General features: G+C 44.0%; 1 protein-coding gene across 2 annotated transcripts; it reads right to left on the reverse strand.

Moving 5' to 3' along the window:
* Window positions 1-1,864: 1,864 nt before the first annotated feature.
* LOC121536839 (gap junction alpha-5 protein-like) lies at window positions 1,865-24,160 on the reverse strand. Of its 2 annotated transcripts, none has more exons than XM_041844434.1 (2): window positions 23,769-24,160; window positions 1,865-4,829 (listed from the first exon to the last, which is right to left on the reverse strand). In XM_041844434.1, exon 2 carries the CDS (start codon window positions 4,795-4,797, stop codon window positions 3,622-3,624), a length of 1,176 nt encoding a protein of 391 aa, XP_041700368.1. In that variant the 5' UTR covers window positions 4,798-4,829; window positions 23,769-24,160; the 3' UTR covers window positions 1,865-3,621. The 2 variants fall into 2 exon arrangements, with proteins under 2 accessions (XP_041700368.1, XP_045062366.1); XM_045206431.1 differs by lacking the exon at window positions 23,769-24,160 and adding an exon at window positions 5,966-6,501.
* Between the last annotated feature and the right edge of the window lie 2,236 nt (window positions 24,161-26,396).

A 26,396-nucleotide genomic window follows, 5' to 3' on the forward strand; every position in this document is an offset into this window, starting at 1 on the left:
CTCTCTCCTTAAAGTTCTTGATGATCAAATAAATCGTTGATTTAGGTGCAATCTTACTAGCAGCAATATCCTTGCCTGTGAAGCCCTTTTTGTGGAAAGCAATGATGACGGCATGTGTTTCCTTGCAGGTAACCATGGTTAACAGAGGAAGAACAATGATTTCAAGCACCACCCTCCTTTTAAAGCTTCCTGTCTGTTATTCTAACTCAGTCAGCATGACAGAGTGATCTCCAGCCTTGTCCTCGTCAACACTCTCACCTGTGTTAACGAGATAATCACTGACATGATGGGAGCTGGTCCTTTTGTGGCAGGGCTGAAATGCAGTGGAAATATTTTTGGGGGATTAAGTTCATTTTCATGGCAAAGAGGGACTTTGCAATTCATTGCAATTCATCTGATCACTCTTCATGACGTTCTAGAGTATATGCAAATTGCCATCATCAAAACTGAGGCAGCATACTTTGTGAAAATTAGTATTTGTGTCATTCTCAAAACATTTGACCATGACGGTGTCAGAGGAAGGCCCAAAAAATGGTCAAAGACTCCAGTTACCCAATTCATAGACTATTCTCTCTCCTACCGCACGGCAAGCGGTACCGGCGCGCCAAGTCTAGGACCAAAAGGCTCCTTAACAGCTTTTATTTTTTACTGAAGTTTATGTAGTAAATCTTTTCTTAACTATATTTCTTACATTTTTGTCATTTAGCAGACGCTCTTATCCAGAGCGACTTACTAACTGTGAGTGCATACAGTTTTTCATACTGGCCCCCCGTGGGAAACGAACCCATCACCCTGGCGTTGCAAGCACCATGCTCTACCAACTGAGTTACAGGGGACTACATGAACTGCATTGTTGGTTAAGGGCTTTTAAGTAAGCATTTCACGGTAAGGTCTAAACCTCTTGTATTCGGCGCATGTGACAAATACAATTTGATTTGATTTGATTTGAAGTTGCTGCGCCAAGAAACAAACAATATACTTTAATGTCTAATCAAGATCATCAACCGACTCAACAAAAAAAAATCCCCCTAGACAGGGAAAGGCATGGCATCTTGGAGTGCAGCACTGACTACCTGACCTGGCTTGGGTTACGCCAAGAGCAAACCATGTGCTCCTCATTTATAGGGAGGGGCACAGGTGTACTCAATCAGAGCACATTCAACAGAATATAAATACTCAAAATTACTACTTGTAACAGGGCAATCCTGACCCTGTTACATATATATAAGCCTATGGTCAATGGTTTTATGTGTGGAGATTTACTTGTGCAGCTCACAAGGCCCCTTGATGATGTGAGGACTGAGGCAATTGCCTCTTCTGCCTAATGGTATGTCCGCCACTGTGGATGACCAGATGAGAGCTTGTCTGGAGGCAAGTATAGAGGTTGTGCAGCATTGAAATGCCAATGTATTTCTTTGAGGGCAACTATTTTTAGGACCAGTCTGTTGAGGACAAATATTTGGGCTGTGGTAGTCTTTACTGAGAAGGTATGTGTTACATTGACCGTGTTCGAGAGCATCACATCCATGATGCATTGTGGGTAAATGGTGATTGACTGATCTACAAATAATAATGAGTAGTTATTTATGATGCAAGGTGATTTGAAGATTAGTCAGTCAGCAGATCGCTTGCACTGTTGGCTGCAATGTCGAACAAGCCCATTAATAATTTCAGGGAGGGGCGGCAGGTAGCTTAGTGGGTGAGAGCGTTGTGCCAGTAACCGAAAGCTTACTGGTTCTAATCCCCGAGCCGACTGGGTGAAAAATCTGTCGATGTGCCCTTAAGCAAGGCACTTAACCCTAATTGCTTCTGTAAGTCGCTCTGGATAAGAGTGTCTGCTAAATGACTAAAATGTAGAAAAATGTATTTGACAGATTACTTTTATTGCAGACTTTACAGGAACACAATGACAACATGGCATTGAAATGTGCACAGAGAAACGGCAACCAGTCATCCGTCTGTTGGCATTCCAAAATACTATTACTGTAAATTACTGGTGGTTCCTCTCTATAAAAAAAGAAAATATGATTCATATAATTACAAAGGGGTCCTTATATTCCAAACCCCAAAAGGCATAGCCTAGTGCAAAATCAGTTGAGAACTTCACAGATTGTGGTTATACCTTCTCTATTAGTCTATAGGCCGATACATGTTATTTTCTGACCAGCCTCACACATTTAAACAAAAATAAATCAAATTTAAACAAAGATGAAAAGATATTGAAGAGAGGTGGATAGCTACCAATGTGACAATCAACAGTTTCACAGTCACAATGAACTACACTGTATAAAAGGTTCAAGGGGACATTTCTCCACCTAGTGGTTAACAACAAAAATAGAAACATGCAGAAAGATACTGAAGGATGATCAGCTTTTCAAGCTTGTGCCTTGATTCAAGGTAAATTATTTGTATACATGTATGGCTTTTGAACACAATTTTAAATTATATCAGGACATTTTCACAAATCTAACATGGAGCTAAAATACTTTTACTTGGAACATTTTGTAGATTCACTTTTGTAGGCACTTGATTACCTTTGCATAGCTCTTCACTATATGTACCTGAGTGCATACAACACTCTGTAATTATTGGTCTAAGCGTCTGTTGAATGGAGAGAAATCCGTTTTTTTGGCACAACTGTTCTGACTTCTGACTGGAAGATAATGCTTGTGCTATGTTACTGTTTGTATGCCATCAGGATTAAACACAGAGAAAACAGTTGCTCCTGCTATATTTGAAGGTGATATAATGCCCAGTGGATTGCATTGCAGGGATGTGTGTCACAATTTCACTTTCCAAACCACATGACAGCTGCAAATAGCCTCCATCACTGGATGCCAGGGATCAGGGGGCAACACTGTTTGGTCAGACCCCTGAGGATAAGGTTTTGTCCTCCTATGACAGCAGTGTATGCATGTGTGTGTGTGTTCTTGCATGCGTGTTTCCATTTGCGTGCTTGTAAATGTTTGTACTATTATAATGGGCAGCTGGATAGACAGTGGGACAGTTTTTAGCATACTGAATGTGCAAGTTTAATGTACAATATTCTCAGACTTTAAAGGTACTTTAAAACATCAAAAACAAACAATGTGCAATTATCTGTAATTTATTTCAAGGCTTATTCCACACAGTGATTTAAAAGGTATATTTATATTTTGCATTTGATTACAGTTATCACAGTCCATGTTTCAAGCTTGGCCAGCCACTTGTTGCTCTAACAAAAACAACCAGTTCTCCCAGCACCAACGGTCTCAAAGCTCAGTCCAATATGCTGAAGTTATCAAGATCCATTCAACCCACTCCCAGGGAGCTTACAGACCCCAATGTCTTTCTACCTATAGTGGTCTTGGAGCTCTAGGCCAGGCAACCCTCCACAGTTCCCCCAGATTTGGGCTGAATGGAGCCCTTCACAGTTTGCTAACACATCTATCATGAGCCCCAGTGTCTGTCTTGCCTGCTCCCCTTCTCTGTCTCTGGCTGGGTATATAGACCCAGCCTGCTCCACTCTCCCCTAAGCAGGGCCTTTGTGTGTGTCAGAAAGTCCTGTCCTCTCCCTCCGCACCTTCTCAGCCCCTCTCTGTCTCTCTCTCTCTCTCTCTCTGTCTGTCTGTCTGTCTGGTTCTACACGGCCAGGTCGTCTGGTCGGATCCGGCTACTGGTGCCGCTGGTCTTGCTGAGGCGCTGTTTGTCCTTCAGGTACCCAGCATGCAGTAGGGGTGGCGCAGAACACCCGCTGGCCTTCTCTCCTGGCGCCTGGGTGTAGTTCATCCTCAGGAACCCTCCCTCTCCCTCCAGGTCGTCATGGGAATGGTGGCGCTCGGTGGCCATGTTGACGGAGTTCTGCTGGTGCGCCATTCTGTTGTTGAAGGGGTGAGAAGGCATGGAGTTCATGGGGTTCACAGGGGTCAAGGGGGTCATCGTCCCCGACAACACCAGGCACTGGCTGAAGTCAGGGGGAGGGGTGCAGCCCAGGGAGTTGTGACTGGTCGAGGTGTCAGGGTCCCTGGTGAAGGGGATGGCCACAGTGTTATGAGTGGTGTTTTTGAGGGAGGCGCGAGTGCGCCTGCACTTCCTGTACCGCCTGTAGGCCAGGTGGTAGAGCTCGACCACAGAGAGGAGTAGGGAGACACCTGCCACCACCAGCATGAAGACGATGAATACATTCTTTTCTGTGGGCCGGGACATGTAGCAGTTGACTGGGTTGGGGCAGGGCCAGGCCTTGCAGTGGTACAGAGCCCTAAGGAAGACTCCATAGATCATGTACTGGATCACGATGAAGATCACCTCCATCACCGTGCGGATCAGGATGCTCAGAATGTACGTGGATAACAGCGCCCCCCGCAGGCGAACCCGCCCAGATGCCTCCAGCGCCTTCCCACAATCCCTCTGCTGGAGGTACGCCTTCTCCCCCGATACGCTCCCCCCCTCTCCCCTCTCCTCCTCCTCCATCCCCTCCCTCTTCTCCTGCTCCCTCCTCCTGCGTTTCTCATCCCTCCGCACTATGTGCATGGCGTGGCCCATGTAGATCAGTGACGGTGTGGACACAAAGACGATCTGTAGGACCCAGTAGCGGATGTGTGCGATAGGAAACGCCCGGTCATAACAGACGTTGGTACAACCGGGCTGCTGGGTGTCGCACAGGAAGTCACTCTGCTCGTCTCCCCAGGAGGACTCAGCGGCTGTGCCCAGGACCAGGATCCTGAAGATGAAGAGGACGGTGAGCCACACCTTCCCCACCGACGTGGAATGTTCCTGAACCTCCTCCAGGATGTTCCCCAGGAGACTCCAGTCCCCCATGTCTGCTCACTGGTCACTGGTCACTGGCACACCTGAGAGAGGAGGAGAGGGAGAGAGAAAGATAGAGAGGGGCAGGGTATGGGTAAAGGAGAGAGAGAGAGATGGGTCAAGGAGGGAGGGAGAGAATGGAGAAGAGATAGAAAGATAGGTAGTGAAGAAAGAAAATGGGGAGAGTAAAGAAAGGAGACAAAATGTAGATTGTGATCAACCATGACAGCCTAGAGACTCTCCATTATCCTGGTGATTAGATGACCCGTGTGTGTGTGGCATGGTATAAATAGCCTGTGATCAGCCTGGAGACTTGGACATGACACAACGGCCTGAGAATGAACCTTTTCCCATGACACACACAAACACACTGTATGTTTTAGGGCATTTTGAAGTAAATAGTGAGGTTGTTTCTGAGAAATTATATTTTGATGTTTTTGTTGCTATCCCTGACACTGACACATTATAACCCATATACTGTATGACAGACAGAGAGGTTGATGGGCCATAGGGCAGCACAAGGCTAGGAGCTAGTAGTCCCTAATGTTACGAATGGAATGATGTGACAATCTCCATCATCTTCTCCATCTTGCCTGGAGCACATGGCAACAGTCCTTGGTCACCATGTTTGAACTGGTTAATTGACACCTTTGATGTTTGACGTTTTATGTTTTTCACTCTCTCTACACTTTCCATCTCTCTGTTCCACTCCTCCTGTGATTTGTATGTGTGCGTGTGTGTGTATGTGTGTGCGTGTGTACGTGCCATTGCCCCTTGACCCCAGTGTGAGTGAGAGTTAGGGTGAGACCCAAACATGGCAGTGACAGGCTGGTGTGTGTCTAATGCCCCTATAAGGCATCTCAGCAGACAGCTTTATGGGTGTCATAAACGCCCCAATCATCCAAGGGTTAAACCAATCCATCAGTTCCTCAACAGGAAACATCAGAGAGACAGAGACAGAGAGCTGTCTAAATAAATACCCAGAGCACGATTTAGGATGGCAATGAGTAACTAATAACAAACGAGTTAGAGCAGAAAGGATGACGGTAGAACAGTCTGAGAGGTTTTTCCACCATTTCAGCCTCAGACTCACTGGTACCACTAAGTACTCGCTAAGTGAACTGATCTGAATTTTACTACAAATACTTCACACATACAAATACACACAAACTTATCTTACCTTGTGTGTCATATCCCATTGATAGTAATCCATAAAGCTGTTTTGAAATGTTTGTTCAATTTCTCTTAAAACATGGTTAAGACTGTACGTTGAGTAGGACAGTGGCTCCATCGTATCTGCCTCTCTCACCCTCGCTGTGAAGTGACCATGACCATGAGAAGTTTGGCAGTTCTCTCTCCCTGGTTTATGGCAGTAGGATGGAAACTCGGTCCAGGCAGAGTCAGTGCTCTTATCCCCCCAGGCGGATGGCGTTTCAGGGAGTGGAGAGGGGCAGAGGCGGTGAGGTGGGGAGGAGGGGAGGGGAGAGGGTCAATGAGACTGGGGCACTGGAAAAAGCAGAACTATGAGAACAAGAGAGGGGAAATGTTAGCAGTATCCATCCATGCCTTGAGCTCAGAACTGATATGTTGGAGAGTTAGCCAAACTAGAACCCTTAAGTTCCATGCTCCCTAAATGCTTGCAAAGTAATTGAATTCGCCACAGTGTCTTTCAAAAAACAACACATAGCTTTAGCTAGCTATAATGTTTAATTGGCATCAGATAATGTTTGTACAGCAAGCCACAAAAAAATGGAGGTATAGCCAGCCTTGACAAGAGGAAGGGAGTGAGAGCCTGGCCTTCACAATGGCAGGAGGTAGGAGTTAAAACAGTCGTTTTGCTAGCAGACTGGACTGACAAAGGGTTTCCTCACCTGTTTACAACCCAACCTACTGGCTGTCTAGCCTAGCTGGCCAACAATAGCTACATTATTAGGACCATTATGAAGTCAGACGTATACATAGACTCTTATAGACTACTGTTGTGCTTAGTTAGTTGACGCAAGTTATGGTATGTTCAGACAAAGTTTGCTCAAAGTGGTGAGGTCGTCTTTTGTTATTGTTCTTCATTCTGTGTCTTGAGCATTCCAGTAAGCTTTAGACCTGCACCCTTAAGAGTCACTCTTGATATTTCTGACTGTGTTTATTTCTCAGACTTGATCATACTTGACATTTTTTTGTTCCCAGACAGAGTTGGCATGGTCAGTCAGAGGAGGGTAAGAGGGGTAAGAGGTAGAAGCATGGGCACTGGGGGCACAGACCTGTCACTGGAGCAGTTATTAGTCTGTCAGTCTGTCTGGACAAACACACACACACCGGCCGTAGCGTGGTGGGAACGGAATCTTTGCTACGCTGAGAAACGGGGACGGAGCGGATCGGTTGGAGTAGGCTGAGGGGTCTCAGTGTCTCTCTTCTTTACTTAACTTCCTGTTCTTATTCTCAGAGGAAGCAATCCCAAACAATATGATTTCCTAAAGACAAGCCACTTAAAAGGAAACCTCCCTCTGAAGAGCTCCTAGTTGGGAAGAGAGCTAATTTGATATTAATGGAAAGGAGGAGTGGTGGAGCAGGATGAGAGGAGTTGTTGTTTTTTAGAAAGTGGTTGGCTGAAGGTGTAAAGTTCAATGAACTGCATTGAAAAAATATGTTAACAAAAATCACACAAGTTTTGTATTTGTGTCTTACTTGAGAAGTCAAGAGAGAAGTTCCAGTAATTTGTCCTGATATATACATAGCACCACTTGGTACCTGCCCATCTTTGCCGTCACATCTGAAATTGTTCCATTCCTGGATGCCCAGTAATAACTAGGGATTTACTGGAATACACAGGTAGCACCATGGGTCATCTGTACACCGTCATAGCTGTCGTATTGGTTTATAATATCTGTCTCCGAGTAATGGGCTATGAGGTATGTAACACTGCGCACAATGGGTATTGCACATCACTCAGCTACGTCTCTTTGACATTGATCAGAGCACAGGGAACGATACAGAGCGGGTAGGCAGATGAGGCCAAAGGCTGCGTCGGCATAGAGAGAGTCTGTGGTTTGTATTGTACTGTATAGAGAAAGAGAGTTATTGTTAACAGAAAGAGCGTGAGAGAATCCTGTATGTTTAGAGATGGGGGGATGGGGTTGTGGTTGGACAGTAGGCCTACCTAGGCAGTGAGTGAGGTTGCACTACATTTAGTGAACATACTGTAAACGGAGGGCTAGAGAGGGTTGGAAAAGTGGGTGTCATGCCTTAACTCACACCATAGGGACCTGTAGTAGAGCAGCCTAGAGACAGAGAGTGGATCAGGAACCCAGAACTTCAGCAAATAACAAGAGAGACACACAGAGTGATATGGACAACCTGTGGTTCAGTGTAGTAGAGGTAGAATCATGGCTGGTATTTACAGTAGTTTATACATACATGGACATTGAGTTGACCTGGGCTGGAGAGCAGCCAGGCTGTATTCCATAGAGATGAAATGGCTAGCAAACTGCATCGCTAGTGTATGGTGGTGACTGCTGTCCCACTGCAGTGCAGCTACACACCCCACAGCAGCAGCAGGGCTGACAAAGCCCTTGGAATGAATGCAGTGTGTTCTCTCCATGCAGGGCAGGGCAGGCAGCAACACAACAACAATAAATCCTGTCTGACTCCTCTCCTCTCTGCCTGGGCTCAAAGCATTGCCTTAGAGGGCAGTTAGTCCTTCTCCAGCTGGAGAGCCACCACTCCATTCATGGGACTGGTCTCTATAACTTATAGCTGCCTTTTAAAACGCTGAGTGTAATACTTTTCTTTGCCTTAACGAGTGACGTTTAACAAGTGATGACTCATTTGAAAACCCTAACCCACAACCTCAGTTAGTCCTCTCTCAAGTCTTCAATGCTCTATCTTTGCTTACCACAGGTATATAGACTCCCGCAAGAGTACTATCAGAACTGGGCAGTCTACCTTACTGAACTACAGTGAGGGAAAAAACTATTTGATCCCCTGCTGATTTTGTACATTTGCCCACTGACAAAGAAATGATCAGTCTATAATTTTTATGGTAGGTTTATTTGAACAGTGAGAGACAGAATAACAACAACAAAATACAGAAAAACACATGTCAAAAATGTTATACAGTGGGGAAAAAAAGTATTTAGTCAGCCACCAATTGTGCAAGTTCTCCCACTTAAAAAGATGAGAGAGGCCTGTAATTTGCATCATAGGTACACGTCAACTATGACAGACAAAATGAGAGAAAAAAAATCCAGAAAATCACATTGTAGCATTTTTAATGAATTTATTTGCAAATTATGGTGGAAAATAAGTATTTGGTCAATAACAAAAGTTTCTCAATACTTTGTTATATACCCTTTGTTGGCAATGACACAGGTCAAACGTTTTCTGTAAGTCTTCACAAGGTTTTCACACACTGTTGCTGGTATTTTGGCCCATTCCTCCATGCAGATCTCCTCTAGAGCAGTGATGTTTTGGGGCTGTCGCTGGGCAACACGGACTTTCAACTCCCTCCAAAGATTTTCTATGGGGTTGAGATCTGGAGACTGGCTAGGCAACTCCAGGACCTTGAAATACTTCTACGAAGCCACTCCTTCGTTGCCCGGGCGGTGTGTTTGGGATCATTGTCATGCTGAAAGACCCAGCCACGTTTCATCTTCAATGCCCTTGCTGATGGAAGGAGGTTTTCACTCAAAATCTCACGATACATGGCCCCATTCATTCTTTCCTTTACACGGATCAGTCGTCCTGGTCCCTTTGCAGAAAAACAGCCCCAAAGCATGATGTTTCCACCCCCATGCTTCACAGTAGGTATGGTGTTCTTTGGATGCAACTCAGCATTCTTTGTCCTCCAAACACGACGAGTTGAGTTTTTACCAAAAAGTTCTATTTTGGTTTCATCTGACCATATGACATTCTCCCAATCCTCTTCTGGATGCACTCTAGCAAACTTCAGATGGGCCTGGACATGTACTAGCTTAAGCAGGGGGACACGTCTAGCACTGCAGGATTTGAGTCCCTGGCGGCGTAGTGTGTTACTGATGGTAGGCTTTGTTACTTTGGTCCCAGCTCTCTGCAGGTCATTCACTAGGTCCCCCCGTGTGGTTCTGGGATTTTTGCTCACCGTTCTTGTGATCATTTTGACCCCACGGGGTGAGATCTTGCGTGGAGCCCCAGATCGAGGAAGATTATCAGTGGTCTTTGCGTTCATCCACCTCTGGCCTGCTGGCTCCCCTTCCTCTGCGGAAGCATAGTTCCCGGTCAGCCCAGTCAAAACTGTTCGCTGCTCTGGCACCCCAATGGTGGAACAAGCTCCCTCACGACGCCAGGACAGCGGAGTCACTCACCACCTTCCGGAGACATTTGAAACCCCACCTCTTTAAGGAATACCTGGGATAGGATAAAGTAATCCTTCTACCCCCCCCAAAAAAAAATTTGTAAAGTGGTTATCCCACTGCCTATAGGGTGAATGCACCAATTTGTGAGTCGCTCTGTTTAAGAGCGTCTGCTAAATGACGTAAATGTGCCCTTGAGCAAGGCACTTAACCCTAATTGCTCCTGTAAGTCGCTCTGGATAAGAGCGTCTGCTAAATGACTAAAATGTAAATGTAAATGTCTTGTATGTCTTCCATTTCCTAATAATTGCTCCCACAGTTGATTTCTTCAAACCAAGCTGCTTACCTATTGCAGATTCACTCTTCCCAGCCTGGTGCAGGTCTACAATTTTGTTTCTGGTGTCCTTTGACAGCTCTTTGGTCTTGGCCATAGTGGAGTTTGGAGTGTGACTGTTTGAGGTTGTGGACAGGTGTCTTTTATACTGATAACAAGTTCAAACAGGTGCCATTAATACAGGTAACGAGTGGAGGACAGAGGAGCCTCTTAAAGAAGAAGTTACAGGTCTGTGAGAGACAGAAATGTTGCTTGTTTGTAGGTGACCAAATACTTATTTTCCACCTTAATTTGCAAATAAATTCATAAAAAATCCTACAATGTGATTTTCTGGATTTTTTTTCTCAATTTGTCTGTCATAGTTGACGTGTACCTATGATGAAAACTACAGGCCTCTCTCATCTTTTTAAGTGGGAGAACTTGCACAATTGGTGGCTGACTAAATACTTTTTTTCCCCACTGTAAATTGATTTGCATTTTAATGAGGGAAATAAGTATTTGACCCCCTCTCAATCAGAAAGATTTCTGGCTCCCAGGTGTCTTTTATACAGGTAACGAGCTGAGATTAGGAGCACACTCTTAAAGGGAGTGCTCCTAATCTCAGCTTGTTACCTGTATAAAAGACACCTGTCCACAGAAGCAATCTGTCAATCAGATTCCAAACTCTCCACCATGGCCAAGACCAAAGAGCTCTCCAAGGATGTCCGGGACAAGATTGTAGACCTACACAAGGCTGGAATGGGCTACAAGACCATTGCCAAGCAGCTTGGTGAGAAGGTGACAACAGTTGGTGCGATTATTCGCAAATTGGTAACACACTACGCCGTGAAGGACTGAAATCCTGCAGCGCCTGCAAGGTCCTCCTGCTCAAGAAAGCACATATACAGGGCCGTCTGAAGTTTGCCAATGAACATCTGAATGATTCAGAGGAGAACTGGGTGAAAGTGTTGTGATCAGTTGAGACCAAAATCGAGCTCTTTGGCATCGACTCAACTCACCGTGTTTGGAGGAGGAGGAATGCTGCCTATGACCCCAAGAACACCATCCCCACCGTCAAACATGGAGGTGGAAACATTATGCTTTGGGGGTGTTTTTCTGCTAAGGGGACAGGACAACTTCACCGCATCTAAGGGACGATGGACGGGGCCATGTACCGTCAAATATTGGGTGAGAACCTCCTTCCCTCAGCCAGGGCATTGAAAATGGGTCGTGGATGGGTATTCCAGCATGACAATGACCCAAAACACATGGCCAAGGCAACAAAGGAGTGGCTCAAGAAGAAGCACATTAAGGTCCTGGAGTGGCCTAGCCAGTCTCCAGACCTTAATCCCATAGAAAATATGTGGAGGGAGCTGAAGGTTCGAGTTGCCAAACGTCAGGCTTGAAACCTTAATGACTTGGAGAAGATCTGCAAAGAGGAGTGGGACAAAATCCCTCCTGAGATGTGTGCAAACCTGGTGGCCAACTACAAGAAACGTCTGACCTCTGTGATTGCCAACAAGGGTTTTGCCACCAAGTACTAAGTCATGTTTTGCAGAGGGGTCAAATACTTATTTCCCTCATTAAAATGCAAATAAATTTATAACATTTTTGACATGCGTTTTTCTGGATTTTTTTGTTGTTCTTCTGTCTCTCACAGTTCAAATAAACATACCATTAAAATTATAGACTGATCATGTCTTTGTCAGTGGGCAAACGTACAAAATCAGCAGCGGATCAAATACTTTTTTCCCTCACTGTATATGAGAGAAAAGTGATTCCCTCACATGGACAAGTAAAATAGAAAACTTTACACAGGCTTGTTGAGAGAAATCAGTCTTGCTACAAAGCAGCAACCCCTCATCCCTCCCTCCCAATCTCCCCCACCCATCATGTCACGATCGCCAATGAAGTATGACCAAAGCGCAGCGTTGGGAGTGAACATGATGATTTTAATTTTGAAACACACGACAAAACAAAACACGATCCGTGACGTCCTCAGTTACACCGACTGAATAAAGAACAAAAACCCACAACCACAAGGTGAACACAGACATTTAAATATGGCTCCCAATCAGAGATAACGAGCCGACAGCTGACACTCGTTACCTCCGATTGGGAGTCACTGACCAAACATAGAACGCGAACACCTAGACACTACCCACAGTACACAACACACGGAAATCTACACACCCTGACTAAACACAAAAAGTCCTAGAACCAGAGTGTGACAGTACCCCCCCCCAAAGGCGCGGACTGCGACCGCGCCTAACTACAAGCAAACAGGGGAGGGCTGGGTGGGCATTCCTCCTCGGCGGCGGCTCCGGCTCCGGGCTTCCTCCCCACTTCCTCTCCAACCCCCCAAAGTACCCCTGGTCCTGCCTAGCCCCGCTGGCCGGAACCGGACTGACGACACGCGCCCCTGGCTTGGTGCGTGGATCCTGGCTGGACGGCTCTGGCGGATCCCGGCTGGACGGCTCTGGCGGATCCCGGCTGGACGGCTCTGGCGGATCCCGGCTGGACGGCTCTGGCGGATCCTGGCTGGACGGCTCTGGCGGATCCTGGCTGGAAGGCTCTGGCGGATCCCGGCTGGAAGGCTCTGGCGGATCCCGGCTGGACGGCTCTGGCGGATCCTGGCTGGACGGCTCTGGCGGATCCTGGCTGGACGGCTCTGGCGGATCCTGGCTGGACGGCTCTGGCGGATCCTGGCTGGACGGCTCATGGCTGGCTGACGGATCTGGCTGCTCATGGCTGGCTGACGGATCTGGCTGCTCATGGATGGCTGACGGATCTGGCTGCTCATGGCTGGCTGACGGATCTGGCTGCTCATGGCTGGCTGACGGATCTGGCTGCTCATGGCTGGCGGAAGGATCTGGCTGCTCATGGCTGGCGGAAGGCTCTGGCTGATCCTGTCTGGCGGAAGGCTCTGGCTGATCCTGTCTGGCGGACGGCTCTGGCTGGACAGGGCTGACGACGCACCCCGTAGGCTCGGTGCGTTGAGCAGGGACAGGCCGGGCTGGGCTGGCGAAACGCACCACAGACTTGGTGCGGGGCGCAGGAACAGGCCGAGCTGGGCTGGCGACGCACCCCGTAGGCTTGGTGCGTTGAGCAGGGACAGACAGAACCGCACTGGGGACACACACCCCTGGCCCTACACGGGGATCAGGAACGGGCCGGACCGGACTGGAAACACCCCCAGTACCTCTCGCCGTGCCTCCACACTTTCCATCCCCTTCGTAACCAGTGGCCCCCTTAAACTGGCGGCCATATCTGCCAACCTCTTGCACTCCTCCGGGCCGTACACCTTCTGCCCCGACGTCGTGAGCCCCCCCCTAAAAATTTTCTGGGGGTCTCTCCTCTCGGTGGACCAGGCCTCCATAGTCCTCTCCCAACCTTCGCTCTTCTGGCTCCACCACTCGTTATCCAACTGCTGCTTGGTCTCGTTGTGGTGGGTTTTTCTGTCACGATCGCCAATGAAGTATGACCAAAGCGCAGCGTTGGGAGTGAACATGATGATTTTAATTTTGAAACACACGACAAAACAAAACACGATCCGTGACGTCCTCAGTTACACCGACTGAATAAAGAACAAAAACCCACAACCACAAGGTGAACACAGACATTTAAATATGGCTCCCAATCAGAGATAACGAGCCGACAGCTGACACTCGTTACCTCCGATTGGGAGTCACTGACCAAACATAGAACGCGAACACCTAGACACTACCCACAGTACACAACACACGGAAATCTACACACCCTGACTAAACACAAAAAGTCCTAGAACCAGAGTGTGACACATCATCCCCAGTCTGTCCCTCCTCTCCATGTATCCACCAGATGAGAACAACAGGGGGCAGGGTTGATTTATACACATACTCCCTTTAATGCTATCATCACTAGTCTGACCACTGACGGGCACCCTCTCTGTACCCACAGAGGACAACAATACATATAACAACTATATACAGTATACAGTCGTGGTCAAAAGTTTTGAGAATGACACAAATACAATTTTTCACAAAGTCTGCTGCCTCAGTTTTGATGATGCCAATTTGCTAGTAAGATTGCACCTAAATCAACCATTTATCGGATCATCAAGAACTTCAAGGAGAGAGGTTCAATTGTTATGAAGAAGGCATCAGGGCGCCCAAGAAAGTCCAGCAAGCGCCAGGACCATCTCCTAAAGTTGATTCAGCTGCGGGATCGGGGCACCACCAGTGCAGAGCTTGCTCAGGAATGGCAGCAGGCAGGTGTGAGTGCATCTGCACGCACAGTGAGGCGAAGACTTTTGGAGGATGGCCTGGTGTCAAGAAGGGCAGCGAGGAAGCCACTTCTCTCCAGGAAAAACATCAGTGACAGACTGATATTCTGCAAAAGGTACAGGGATTGGACTGCTGAGGACTGGGGTAAAGTCATTTTCTCTGATAAATCCCCTTTCCGATTGTTTGGGGCATCCGGAAAAAAGCTTGTCCGGAGAAGACAAGGTGAGCGCTACCATCAGTCCTGTGTCATGCCAACAGTAAAGCATCCTGAGACCATTCATGTGTGGGGTTGCTTCTCAGCCAAGGGAGTGGGCTCACTCACAATTTTGCCTAAGAACACAGCCATGAATAAAGAATGGTACCAACACATCCTCCGAGAGCAACTTCTCCCAACCATCCAAGAACAGTTTGGTGATGACCAATGCCTTTTCCAGCATGATGGAGCACCTTGCCATAAGGCAAAAGTGATAACTAAGTGGCTCGGGGAACAAAACATCAACATTTTGGGTCCATGGCCAGGAAACTCCCCAGACCTTAATCCCATTGAGAACTTGTGGTCAATCCTCAAGAGGCGGGTGGACAAACAAAACCCCACAAATTCTGACAAACTCCAAGCATTGATTATGCAAGAATGGGCTGCCATCAGTCAGGATGCAGCCCAGAAGTTAATTGACAGCATGCCAGGGCGAATTGCAGAGGTCTTGAAAAAGAAGGGTCAACACTGCAAATGTTGACTCTTTGTATAAACTTAATGTAATTGTCAATAAAAGCCTTTAACACTTATGGAATGCTTGTAATTATACTTCAGTATACCATAGTAACATCTGACAAAAATATCTCATAACACTGAAGCAGCAAACTTTGTGAAGACCAATACAAGAATATATATAACAATAATATATAGAATAAGAATATAAAGAACAACTATATATAGAACAACAACATATAATAACAATATACAGTATATAACAACAATATATATAACAACAATATATAGAACAACAACATATAGAACAACAATATACAGTATATAACAACAATATATATAACAACAATACATAGAACAACAATACACAGTATATAACAACAATATATAGAACAACAACATATAGAACAACAATATACAGTATATAACAACAATATATAGAACAACAATATATAGAACAACAATATACAGTATATAACAACAATATATATAACAACAATACATAGAACAACAATATACAGTATATAACAACAAGCACGCCTCCAACTCAATCATCAAGTTTGCAGACGACACAACAGTAGTAGGCTTGATTACCAACAATGACGAGACAGTCTACATGGAGGAGGTGAGGGCTCTCACTCAACGTCAACAAAACAAAGGAGATGATCATGGACTTCAGGAACCAGCAGATGGTGCACCCCCCTATCCACATAGATGGGACCACAGTTGAGAAGGTGGAAAGCTTCAAGTTCCTTGGCGTACACATCACTGACAAACTGAAATGGTCCACCCACACAGACTGTGTGATGAAGAAGGTGCAACAGAGCCTCTTCAACCTCAGGAGGCTGAAGAAATTTGGCTTGGCACCCTCACAAACTTTTACAGATGCACAATTGAGAGAATCCCGTCGGGCTGTATCAACGCCTGGTAAGGCAACTGCACCGCCCGCAACCGCAGAGCTCTCCAGAGGGTGGTGCGGTCTGCCCAACGCATTACCGGGGGCAAACTACCCACCCTCCAGGACACCTACAGCACCCAATGTCACTGGAAGGCCAAAAAGATCATCAAGGACATCAACCACCCGAGCCACTGCCTGTTCACCCCGCTATCATCCAGAAGGCGAGGTCAGTACAGGTGCATCAAAGCTGGGACTGACAGACTGAAAAACAGTTTATAACTCAAGGCCATCAGACTGTTAAAAAGCCATCACTAGCACATTAGAGGCTGCTGCCTATAGACAGAGACTATAAATCACTGGCCACTTTAAGAAATGGAACACTAGTCATTTTAATAATGTTTACATATCTTGCATTACTCATCTCATATGTATATACTGTATTCTATACTATTCTACTGTATCTTAGTCCATGCCGCTCTGTCATTGCTCATCCATATATGTATAGATTCTTAATTCCATTCCTTACTTAGATTCGTGTGTATTGGGTATATGTTGTGAAATTGTTAGATATTACTTGTTAGATATTACTGCACTGTTGGAGCTAGAAGCACAAGCATTTCGCTACACCAGCAATAACATCTGCTAAACACATGTATGTGACGAATAACATTTGATTTGATTTGATATGTAGAACAGCAATATATAGAACAACAATATATAGAACAACAAGATACAGTATATAACAATAATATATATAACAAGAACATATATAACAATAATATATAGAAAACAATATATAGAACAACAATATACAGAACAACAATATATAGAACAACAAGATACAGTATATAACAATAATATATATAACAAGAATATATATAACAATAATATATAGAACAACAATATATTGAACAACAATATATAGAACAACAATATACAGAACAACACCATATATAACAACAATATACAGTAAATAACAACAATATATAGAACAACAATATGGACAACAACAATATATAGAACAACATTATATAGAACAACAATATACAGAACAACACCATATATAACAACAATATACAGTAAATAACAACAATACATAGAACAACAAAATGTAGAACAACAATATATAACACAACAATATATATAATAACACTATATAGAACAACAATATACAGTATATAATGACAATATATAACAACAATATGTAGAACAACAACATATAGAACAACAATATATATAACAACAATATATAGAACAACAATATACAGTATATAACAACAATATATAACAACAATATATAGAACAACAATATGTAGAACAACAATATAACAACAATATAGAACAACAATATATAGAACAACTGTATATAACAACAAATATATATATATATATATATATATATATATATATATATATATATATATATATATATATATATATATATATATATATATATATATATATATATAACAACAGTGCATTCGGAAAGTATGCAGACCTCTTGACTTTTTCCATATTTTGTTATGTTACAGCTTTATTATTTCCCTCATCAATCTACACACAATACCCCATAATAAGAAAGCAAAAACAGGTCTGTAATTTTTTTGAGCACATTTATTAGAAATACAAAACTGAAATTGCTAAAATTTCTAAAAATACGTTTTTGCTTTGTCATTATGGGGTATTGTGTGTAGACTGATGACTAAAACATTAATTTAATCCATTTTAGAATAAAGCTGTAACGTAACAAAATATGGAAAAAGTCAAGGGGTCTGAATACTTTCTGAATGCACTGTATAACAACATTATATAGAACAACAATATATAGAACAACAATATACAGTATATAACAACAATATATAGAACAACAATATATAGAACAACAATATACAGTATATAACAACAATATATAGAGCAACAATATACAGTATAACAACGTTATATAGAACAACAATATATAGAACAACAATATATACAGTGCATTCGAAAATAATTCAGACCCCTTGACCTTTTACACATTTTGCCCCATATTGACAAAGCTAAAACAGGTTTTTTGAAATGTTTGCAAAAAAATAAATACATATATATTACATTTACATAAGTATTCAGACCCTTTACTCAGTACTTTGTTGAAGCATCTTTGGCAGCGATCACAGCCTCAATTCTTCTTGGGTATGACGCTACAAGCTTGGCACACCTGTATTTGGGGAGTTTCTCCCATTCTTCTCTGCAGATCATCTCAAGCTCTGTTAGGTAGGATGGGGAGCATCACTGCACAACTATTTTCACGTCTCTCCAGAGATGTTTGATTGGGTTCATGTCCGGGCTCTTGCTGGGCCACTCAAGGACATTCAGAGACTTGTCCCGAAGCCACTCCTGCGTTGCCTTGGCTGTGTGCTTAGGGTCATTGGCCTATTGGAAGGTGAACCTTCACCCCAGTCTGAGGTCCTGAGTGCTCTGGAGCAGGTTTTCATCAAGGATCGCTCCGTTCATATTTCCCTCGATCGTGACTAGTCTCCCAGTCCCTGCCACTGAAAAACATCCGCACAGCATGATGCTGCCACCACCATGCTTCACCGTAGGGATGGTGCCAGGTTTCCTCTAGACGTGACACTTGGTATTCAGGCCAAAGAGTTCAATCTTGGTTTCATCAAACCAGAGAATCTTGTTTCTCATGGTCTGAAAGTCCTTTAGGTGCCTTTTGGCAAACTCCAAGCGGGCTGTCATGTGCCTTTTACTGAGGAGTGGCTTCCGTCTGGCCACTCTACCAGAAAGGCCTGATTGGTGGAGTGCTGCAGTGATTGTTGTCCTTCTGGAGGTTTCTCCCATCTCCACAGAGGACCTCTGGAGCTTTGTCAGAGTGACCATCGGGTTCTTGGTCACCTCCCTGACCAAGGCCCTTCTCCCCCGATTGCTCAGTTTGGCCGGGCGGTCAGCTCTAGGAAGAGTCTTGGTGGTTCCAAACTTCTTCCATTTAAGAATGATGGAGGCCACTGTGTTCTTGGGGACCTTCAATGCTGCAGAAATGTTTTGGTACCCTTCCCGAGATCTGTGCCTCTACACAATCCTGTCTCAGAGCTCTACGGACAATTCCTTCGACCTCATGCACTGTCAACTGTGGGACCTTATACAGACAGGTGTGTGCCTTTCCAAATCATGTCCAATCAATTGAATTTACCACAGGTGGACTCCAATCAAGTTGTAGAAACATGTCAAGGATGATCAATGGAAACAGGATGCACCTGAGCTCAATTTCGAGTCTCATAGGAAAGGGTCTGAATACTTATGTAAATACGGTATTTCTGTTTTTTATTTTTAATACATACATGTTTTCGCTTTGTCATTATGGGGTATTGTGTGTAGATTGATGAGCTTTTCTATTTATTTAATCAATTTTAAAATACGGCTGTAGAGTAACAAAATGTGGAAAAAGTCTAGGGGTCGGAATACTTTCCAAATGCACTGTAGAACAACAATATACTGTATATAACAACAATATATAGAACAACAATATATAGAACAACAATATATAGAACAACAATATACAGAACAACAATATACAGAACAACAATATACAGAACAACAATATACAGAACAACAATATATAGAACAACAATATATAGAACAACAATATATAGAACAACAATATACAGAACAACAATATATAGAACAACAATATATAGAACAACAATATATAGAACAACAATATACAGAACAACAATATACAGAACAACAATATACAGAACAACAATATATAGAACAACAATATATAGAACAACAATATATAGAACAACAATATATAGAACAACAATATACAGAACAACAATATATAGAACAACAATATACAGAACAACAATATATAGAACAACAATATATAGAACAACAATATACAGAACAACAATATATAGAACAACAATATATAGAACAACAATATGACTCTACCACGGCATCTTAAAAACATTCAGACAGTCACTTAGACTAAGAGCCATAGGTTTACACTGGGAGATTCCAGGACATGCTATGTGTTTAAATGAAACTCCTAGCGAAGAAGCGATATGCCTTATGCATTAAGTATGTATTAGTGCCATTATGTACGGCTGAAAGGGCCCGTTTTGTCAGATGGTATATGCTACTGCATGTCTGGTTGGGAGACCAAGGATTGTAATGTCCTGTATCCATGTTACTGCATGTGCCTGTTTAAGACGGCAGACATTGACAAATCTGGTAACATTACTGAACTAAACAGCCATGGCTATTAACAATGTTTTATTTTGTATTTTTATGTAGTCCTTGACCTGGATTTTTGAAGGTCTATCTATACAACTGTAGAAACAAAGCATACCATGCCACTGTATGCCACTTTAAGTAGATTCATACAAGCCTCTGCCAACGGCGCTTTGTAACCAAAATATCCCCACCAATAACAGTTCCGCTTGCATAGACTGTCCAGCGACAGCTTAGCAACAGCGGCACAAACTCAGGGAAATATTAAGAAAACATCAAATCCCCTTCCTCCCACCTCTCTCTTTGAAGTCCCAGTGCACTGCTTGGTGTACCATTAGAGAATGAAGATGTTGGATAAGGATGCCACGCTCACCCTGAAATAACACAGGTGCCCAATCGTTGTTTTGGTTTTAACATAGGTGCCAGGTGGGCCTTTTATCTGACAAAAACACTCCACAGGTGTTTCGTTTCTGGCCTGAACCATTAAATAAATACATATATGAATGAGAGAAAGAGTGGAATAAATGAAGAGAAAGACGAGAAAGAAAGAGAGTCGTCAGGTACTCCACATAGCAGACATAGTGGTAACGTGCATGTGACCAAGCACCAAAATGTACACAGGCCTGTGTATATATATATATATGAGACGGAAACTGTTTGAGGTCTGAATGACCCTCCTCTCTAAGCACCAGGAGCCCCCCTGGATTACCATTGACTATTAGTTTAATCATGAAGGGGTGGGTATAGACCCCCTGAGTGAGTTGGGGTGAGACAGGGGGGCCACATGACTGCTACTTACAGAGCGGTGAACCACCAGCAGGCCATGGGGACTGGGAAGCCATATATCAGTCACCGTCTCGCCCCACCAGACACCACACAGCTAGTCAGATCATCTGCTACCTTACATGGAGGTCTGCCTTCTCATCTGCCCACTAACTGTACAGACCCACATCCCTGTCATGAGCTTTTGTTTTAACTGCATATAGTTGCTGGGTTGCTCAGACCATACACCAGCATGTTGCCAGAGGGGATAACAGTTGATCTTATATATTTGATGTTTGATTATCAAGTACCTGTATTAAGTTTAGTTTTGAAAGAAAATGTTCAGTTATTGCATATATTTCTAGTTTGATTATAAAATTGAGGTTCACATTTTCTGTGGTTATCAGGATTATCAAATTGGATTATGGATTTAATAATTTAATGTCACTAGTTTGTTTTCATAGAAAAGAGGGTAGAGAGTGAGACAATGTCAGTAGCATACAGAACAGAGACCAGGTGTTACTTCAGATGTTTTACTGTGATCTCTCAGTTTTCAAAGGTTCTTCTAGTGAACAGGGTTGTGTCAGACCATGGAATGTTTGTGCAATACATTATCACTATTATAACGCTCTTTCTTATCAATAGCATCAGTATTTCCAGCTGCACTGCTATGCATGCTTGTTATCGTTGACTGTGTCGGTTTTCTCTCTTGTGTTTAGAAATGATAGGAAGTGAAGATTGCCCATCTCTGTCTGGCTTCTGTATAAACTCTAATGACAAGGTGCTGTTTCATGTGTCATGAGACTATGTGTGTCTATGAGGTAAACAAAGAGATAGCTACAACACTGAAGGTAGACATCTGTCATCTAAGCTGTAGAACATGTGGGTACTATTTAATGCCACATTGGTATGTGTCTTGTATTTTTTTGATGATGCCGTATTTCATGAAATGTCATGCCTTTTTAGTTTTCTTATCCGATGAAAAAGGATAAGTTATTGTAGATTTTAAATGGTGGTGTAGCTGTACGAATATCCATCATTGTCAGCAGCAAACTGATAAACACAAGAAAGAAACCTTTCGGAATATACACTGAGTGTACAAAACATTAAGAACACCCCCCCCCCCCCCGCCCTCAGAACAGGGGGTATGGAGTGTACAAGGTGTCGAAAGCGTTCCACAGGGATGTTGGCTCATTTTGACTCCAATGCTTCCCACAGTTGTTTCAAGTTGGCTAGATGTCCTTTGGGTGGTGGACCATTCTTGATACACACGGGAAACTGTTGTGCGTGAAAAACCAAGCAGTGTTACAGTTCTTGACACAAACCAGTGTGCCTGGCACATACTACCATACCCCATTCAAAGGCACTTACATTTTTTGTCTTGCCCATTCACCCTTTGAATGGCACACAAACAATCCATGTCTCAATTGTCTCAAGGCTTAAAAATCCTTCTTTAACCTGTCTCCTCCCCTTCATCTACACTGATTGAAGTGGATTTAACAAGTGACATCAATAAGGGATCATAGCTTTCACTTGGATTTATCTGGTCAGTCTATGTCATGGAAAGATGTTTTGTACACTCAGTGTAAGGTTTGATATTTGAGGACATGTCATCTTACACAGCGGAACGGTGAAGTAGTTTGTTAAAGTATATTTGTCTCTTGAGCTGCTGGCTGGATGAATTAGAGAGCGAGTGAGAGAGATAGAGAGGGGGGAGAGAGAGAGGAGAGAGAATAAAAGGTGAAAGGGAGAGAGAGAGCGAAAGAGATGGAAAGAAAGAGAAAAGGAGAACGGGAGACTGACATTATGGGCAGGAGGGGAGGAGGGGTGGAGGGCAGGAGGGGTGGAGAGGGTGTGACAGTAACAGTGTGCCTGGGACAACAGAGCATTTAACACACACCAGAACCCCTATAAATTGTCCCTACACTCTTGCATGTGACAGAGACCTCACGGCTATGAACCAGCGCCCTGTCAATGCTCTGTCTCAAATAGTAACTGACAGAGACACTGGGTATGATGCTTTAGTGGCACAGCAACAATATAGAATGAATAAAAGAGACAGATGTTATTTAGCATGCCTCTATAAAACCCTCACACACACTCACTGAGTGACACCTGTATCACACCTGTGGAAGTCCTGGTATCCCCGAGTGCACCTAAGAAAATAGACTCTTTCCCTCCCACTGGGCAAAAACGAGTTGAATCAACGTTGTTGTTTCCACATCATGTAAAAATTGATGATGTTGAATCAACATGGAAAACTGATTAGATTTGCAAGAAGTCATCAACCTTTAACCTGAATCCAATGACATGGTGAAATGTTTCGTTGATTTCACATTTAATTCACATTAGTTGACAACTCAACCAAATGTAAATCACAACTAGATGTTGAAATGACGTCAGTCCCCAGTGGGCTGAGTTTCCTTTATCTCCTTTGAAGTGTCTCCCTTACGTTTGTATGCACGATCAAAGGTGATGTGGTGGTATTTACCTGTTCTTGCTGCAGATGGTGATGGCTATCAACACTGAGGAAGAGGGTCCTTGGAGCTGCTTCCCAGCAGGGTCTTGCCCTCAGAGACGGATGGAGTGGACGATGGAGGATGGGACCGGGCCGTAGAGGAGTGGTGACCTGGCGGGATGAGTGGAGAAGTGCTGGCTCGGAGGACAGAGGTTGGTGGAGGTCAGTGATGCTGAGTCGTACCTCTTGCAGACACAGCATCAGATGTCATCAACAGGAGCTGGGTAAAGTAGTGTAGAGTACGATCTGTGCAGAGTAGAGTAGGATCTGAGTAGAGTAGAGTAGGATCTTTGTAGAGTAGAGTAGGATCTTTGTAGAGTAGAGTGTAGAAGTGCTGGAGCACTGTGCCGTCCCAGGGTGAGAATGCTAGCCTGCGCAGGGGGCATGGGAAGAAAAGCAGGGGCATCACGAGAGAGTGTTTCCACTCTGCCCTCCTCCTCTATATCCTCCTCCTCCTCCTTCCTTCCCTCCCTCCCAGTCTCCACAAGCTACATCCCTCTCCCAGATTCCCTGGTAGGCTTCCTGGCACTCTACAGTATTTTTGTGGGAAGAATTCCTTAACATCAGGAGAAGGAAAGCGGAATTGTGTTCAGGGATCAATAGGAATTCCGTTCTGACAAAGCTTCCAGCGGCATTATTTATTCTTTATTGTGTTTTTTTAGTTACTACCATCAACACTATAGTCTGTATGTGGCAGTCAGCATAAACCTCAGACATTGCAAAACATTCTGTCCCAGCTTACTATATAACTACTGTAGTTTTTCAGTGGTGAAATGTGTAGGTAACATGAGTAATTATGTCAAGGAATATACGTAGTAGAATCACTCTACTGGGAAATAAATGCGATTTCATATGACTGCAAGTAGTTATGAAATATTGTATAAGTCTTCTCACTTGTAAAAAGTTTTGTTGAACATTTTAAGTGTGTTATTTGCAGTAGATATTGTCATTGTTATATGTGAAACAGGTTGAATGTTTATGATACATTTACAATAAAAATATTGATTATGATTAATAGGTAACGAACTTCAAAAAAATATGAGCGAGGATCAGGGTTCAATAACCATGTTAAAATTAGCCAGAATCGGATACCTCACCCTTGTTCAACTCCTCTGTAAAGATGAAGTCAGCGATATTACAAGCATATCTTGCCTACTGTATAATAGAGCATGCCCCGCGGATGCCAACAACAATCTACCCCCTCCACTCTGTGGTGAGAATACCTGTTTTGATCAAGTCTTGTCTTCTCTTCTCTCCCTTGCTGTCATGGTCCTGCTCTGGAGTCAGGAAAAAAAGTTTGGGATGCCAGCCGATACTCCTCTTCACCCTCTTCCTCCTCCTCCTCTCTCTTTTTCTCTCATCCTGTCCTGTACACAGAGCCAGTGTCTGGCCTGGCTGGTTCCACTGTTGTAGATGTATGGGCCTGCAGATATATGACAACATTATATAATGGCAATCTTTTATGTTGTGATTCCTCCTTGCTGCAGGGCCCGTGTGTGCACAAAGGCAGCCTGTTCAAACAACTGTAATTATGTGGTGGGGGCACACACACACACACATACACTGAATGTCACACACACACCGAATGTCAGACACACACATGCACAAACGTGCACGTGTACACACACACACCGAATGTCACACACACACATGCACAGCAAGGCACATACAGTACACACATACATTATGACAATGCTAATTTAGTGGCAGGGGCACCTCTGTCGAATGTGACATTGCTTTCCATCACCTTGTGGGAACTCTGTTTTAATCTACAATGAGAGGAATGAGAGGAGAGATGGAAAAATACCTTGTCCCCCCAACACACACATATGGAAAAATACCTTGTCCCCCCAACACACACATATGGAAAAATACCTTGTCCCCCCAACACAAACACACATGGAAAAAGCTAAAAGGCAGGTGTTATCACCTTCCATCTCTCTTGCCAGCTCTAATCTACCACCGATTAGCCTCCTAAAGGCAATAATGGCTTAGGCCACCTGGACTTTCCCTCACTCACTTTTCCCATGTATGGTTAGTTTAGCCATGTTATTATTATTTAATTTTTTTGTTTGCCATTTCGTTGATATGGTCACAGATACTATACTGCTCCCTACAGTAGGTGCTGTCTGTGCTGGTCGCAGATACTATACTGCTCCCTACAGTAGGTGCTGTCTGTGCTGGTCCCAGAGACTATACTGCTCCCTACAGTAGGTGCTGTCTGTGCTGGTCCCAGAGACTATACTGCTCCCTACAGTAGGTGCTGTCTGTGCTGGTCCCAGAGACTATACTGCTCCCTACAGTATGTGCTGTCTGTGCTGGTCACAGATACTATACTGCTCCCTACAGTAGGTGCTGTCTGTGCTGGTCCCAGATACTATACTGCTCCCTACAGTAGGTGCTGTCTGTGCTGGTCGCAGATACTATACTGCTCCCTACAGTAGGTGCTGTCTGTGCTGGTCCCAGAGACTATACTGCTCCCTACAGTAGGTGCTGTCTGTGCTGGTCCCAGAGACTATACTGCTCCCTACAGTAGGTGCTGTCTGTGCTGGTCGCAGATACTATACTGCTCCCTACAGTAGGTGCTGTCTGTGCTGGTCC

This window comes from Coregonus clupeaformis, chromosome 23, assembly GCF_020615455.1.
Source record: "Coregonus clupeaformis isolate EN_2021a chromosome 23, ASM2061545v1, whole genome shotgun sequence".
NCBI classification, from domain to species: domain Eukaryota; kingdom Metazoa; phylum Chordata; class Actinopteri; order Salmoniformes; family Salmonidae; genus Coregonus; species Coregonus clupeaformis.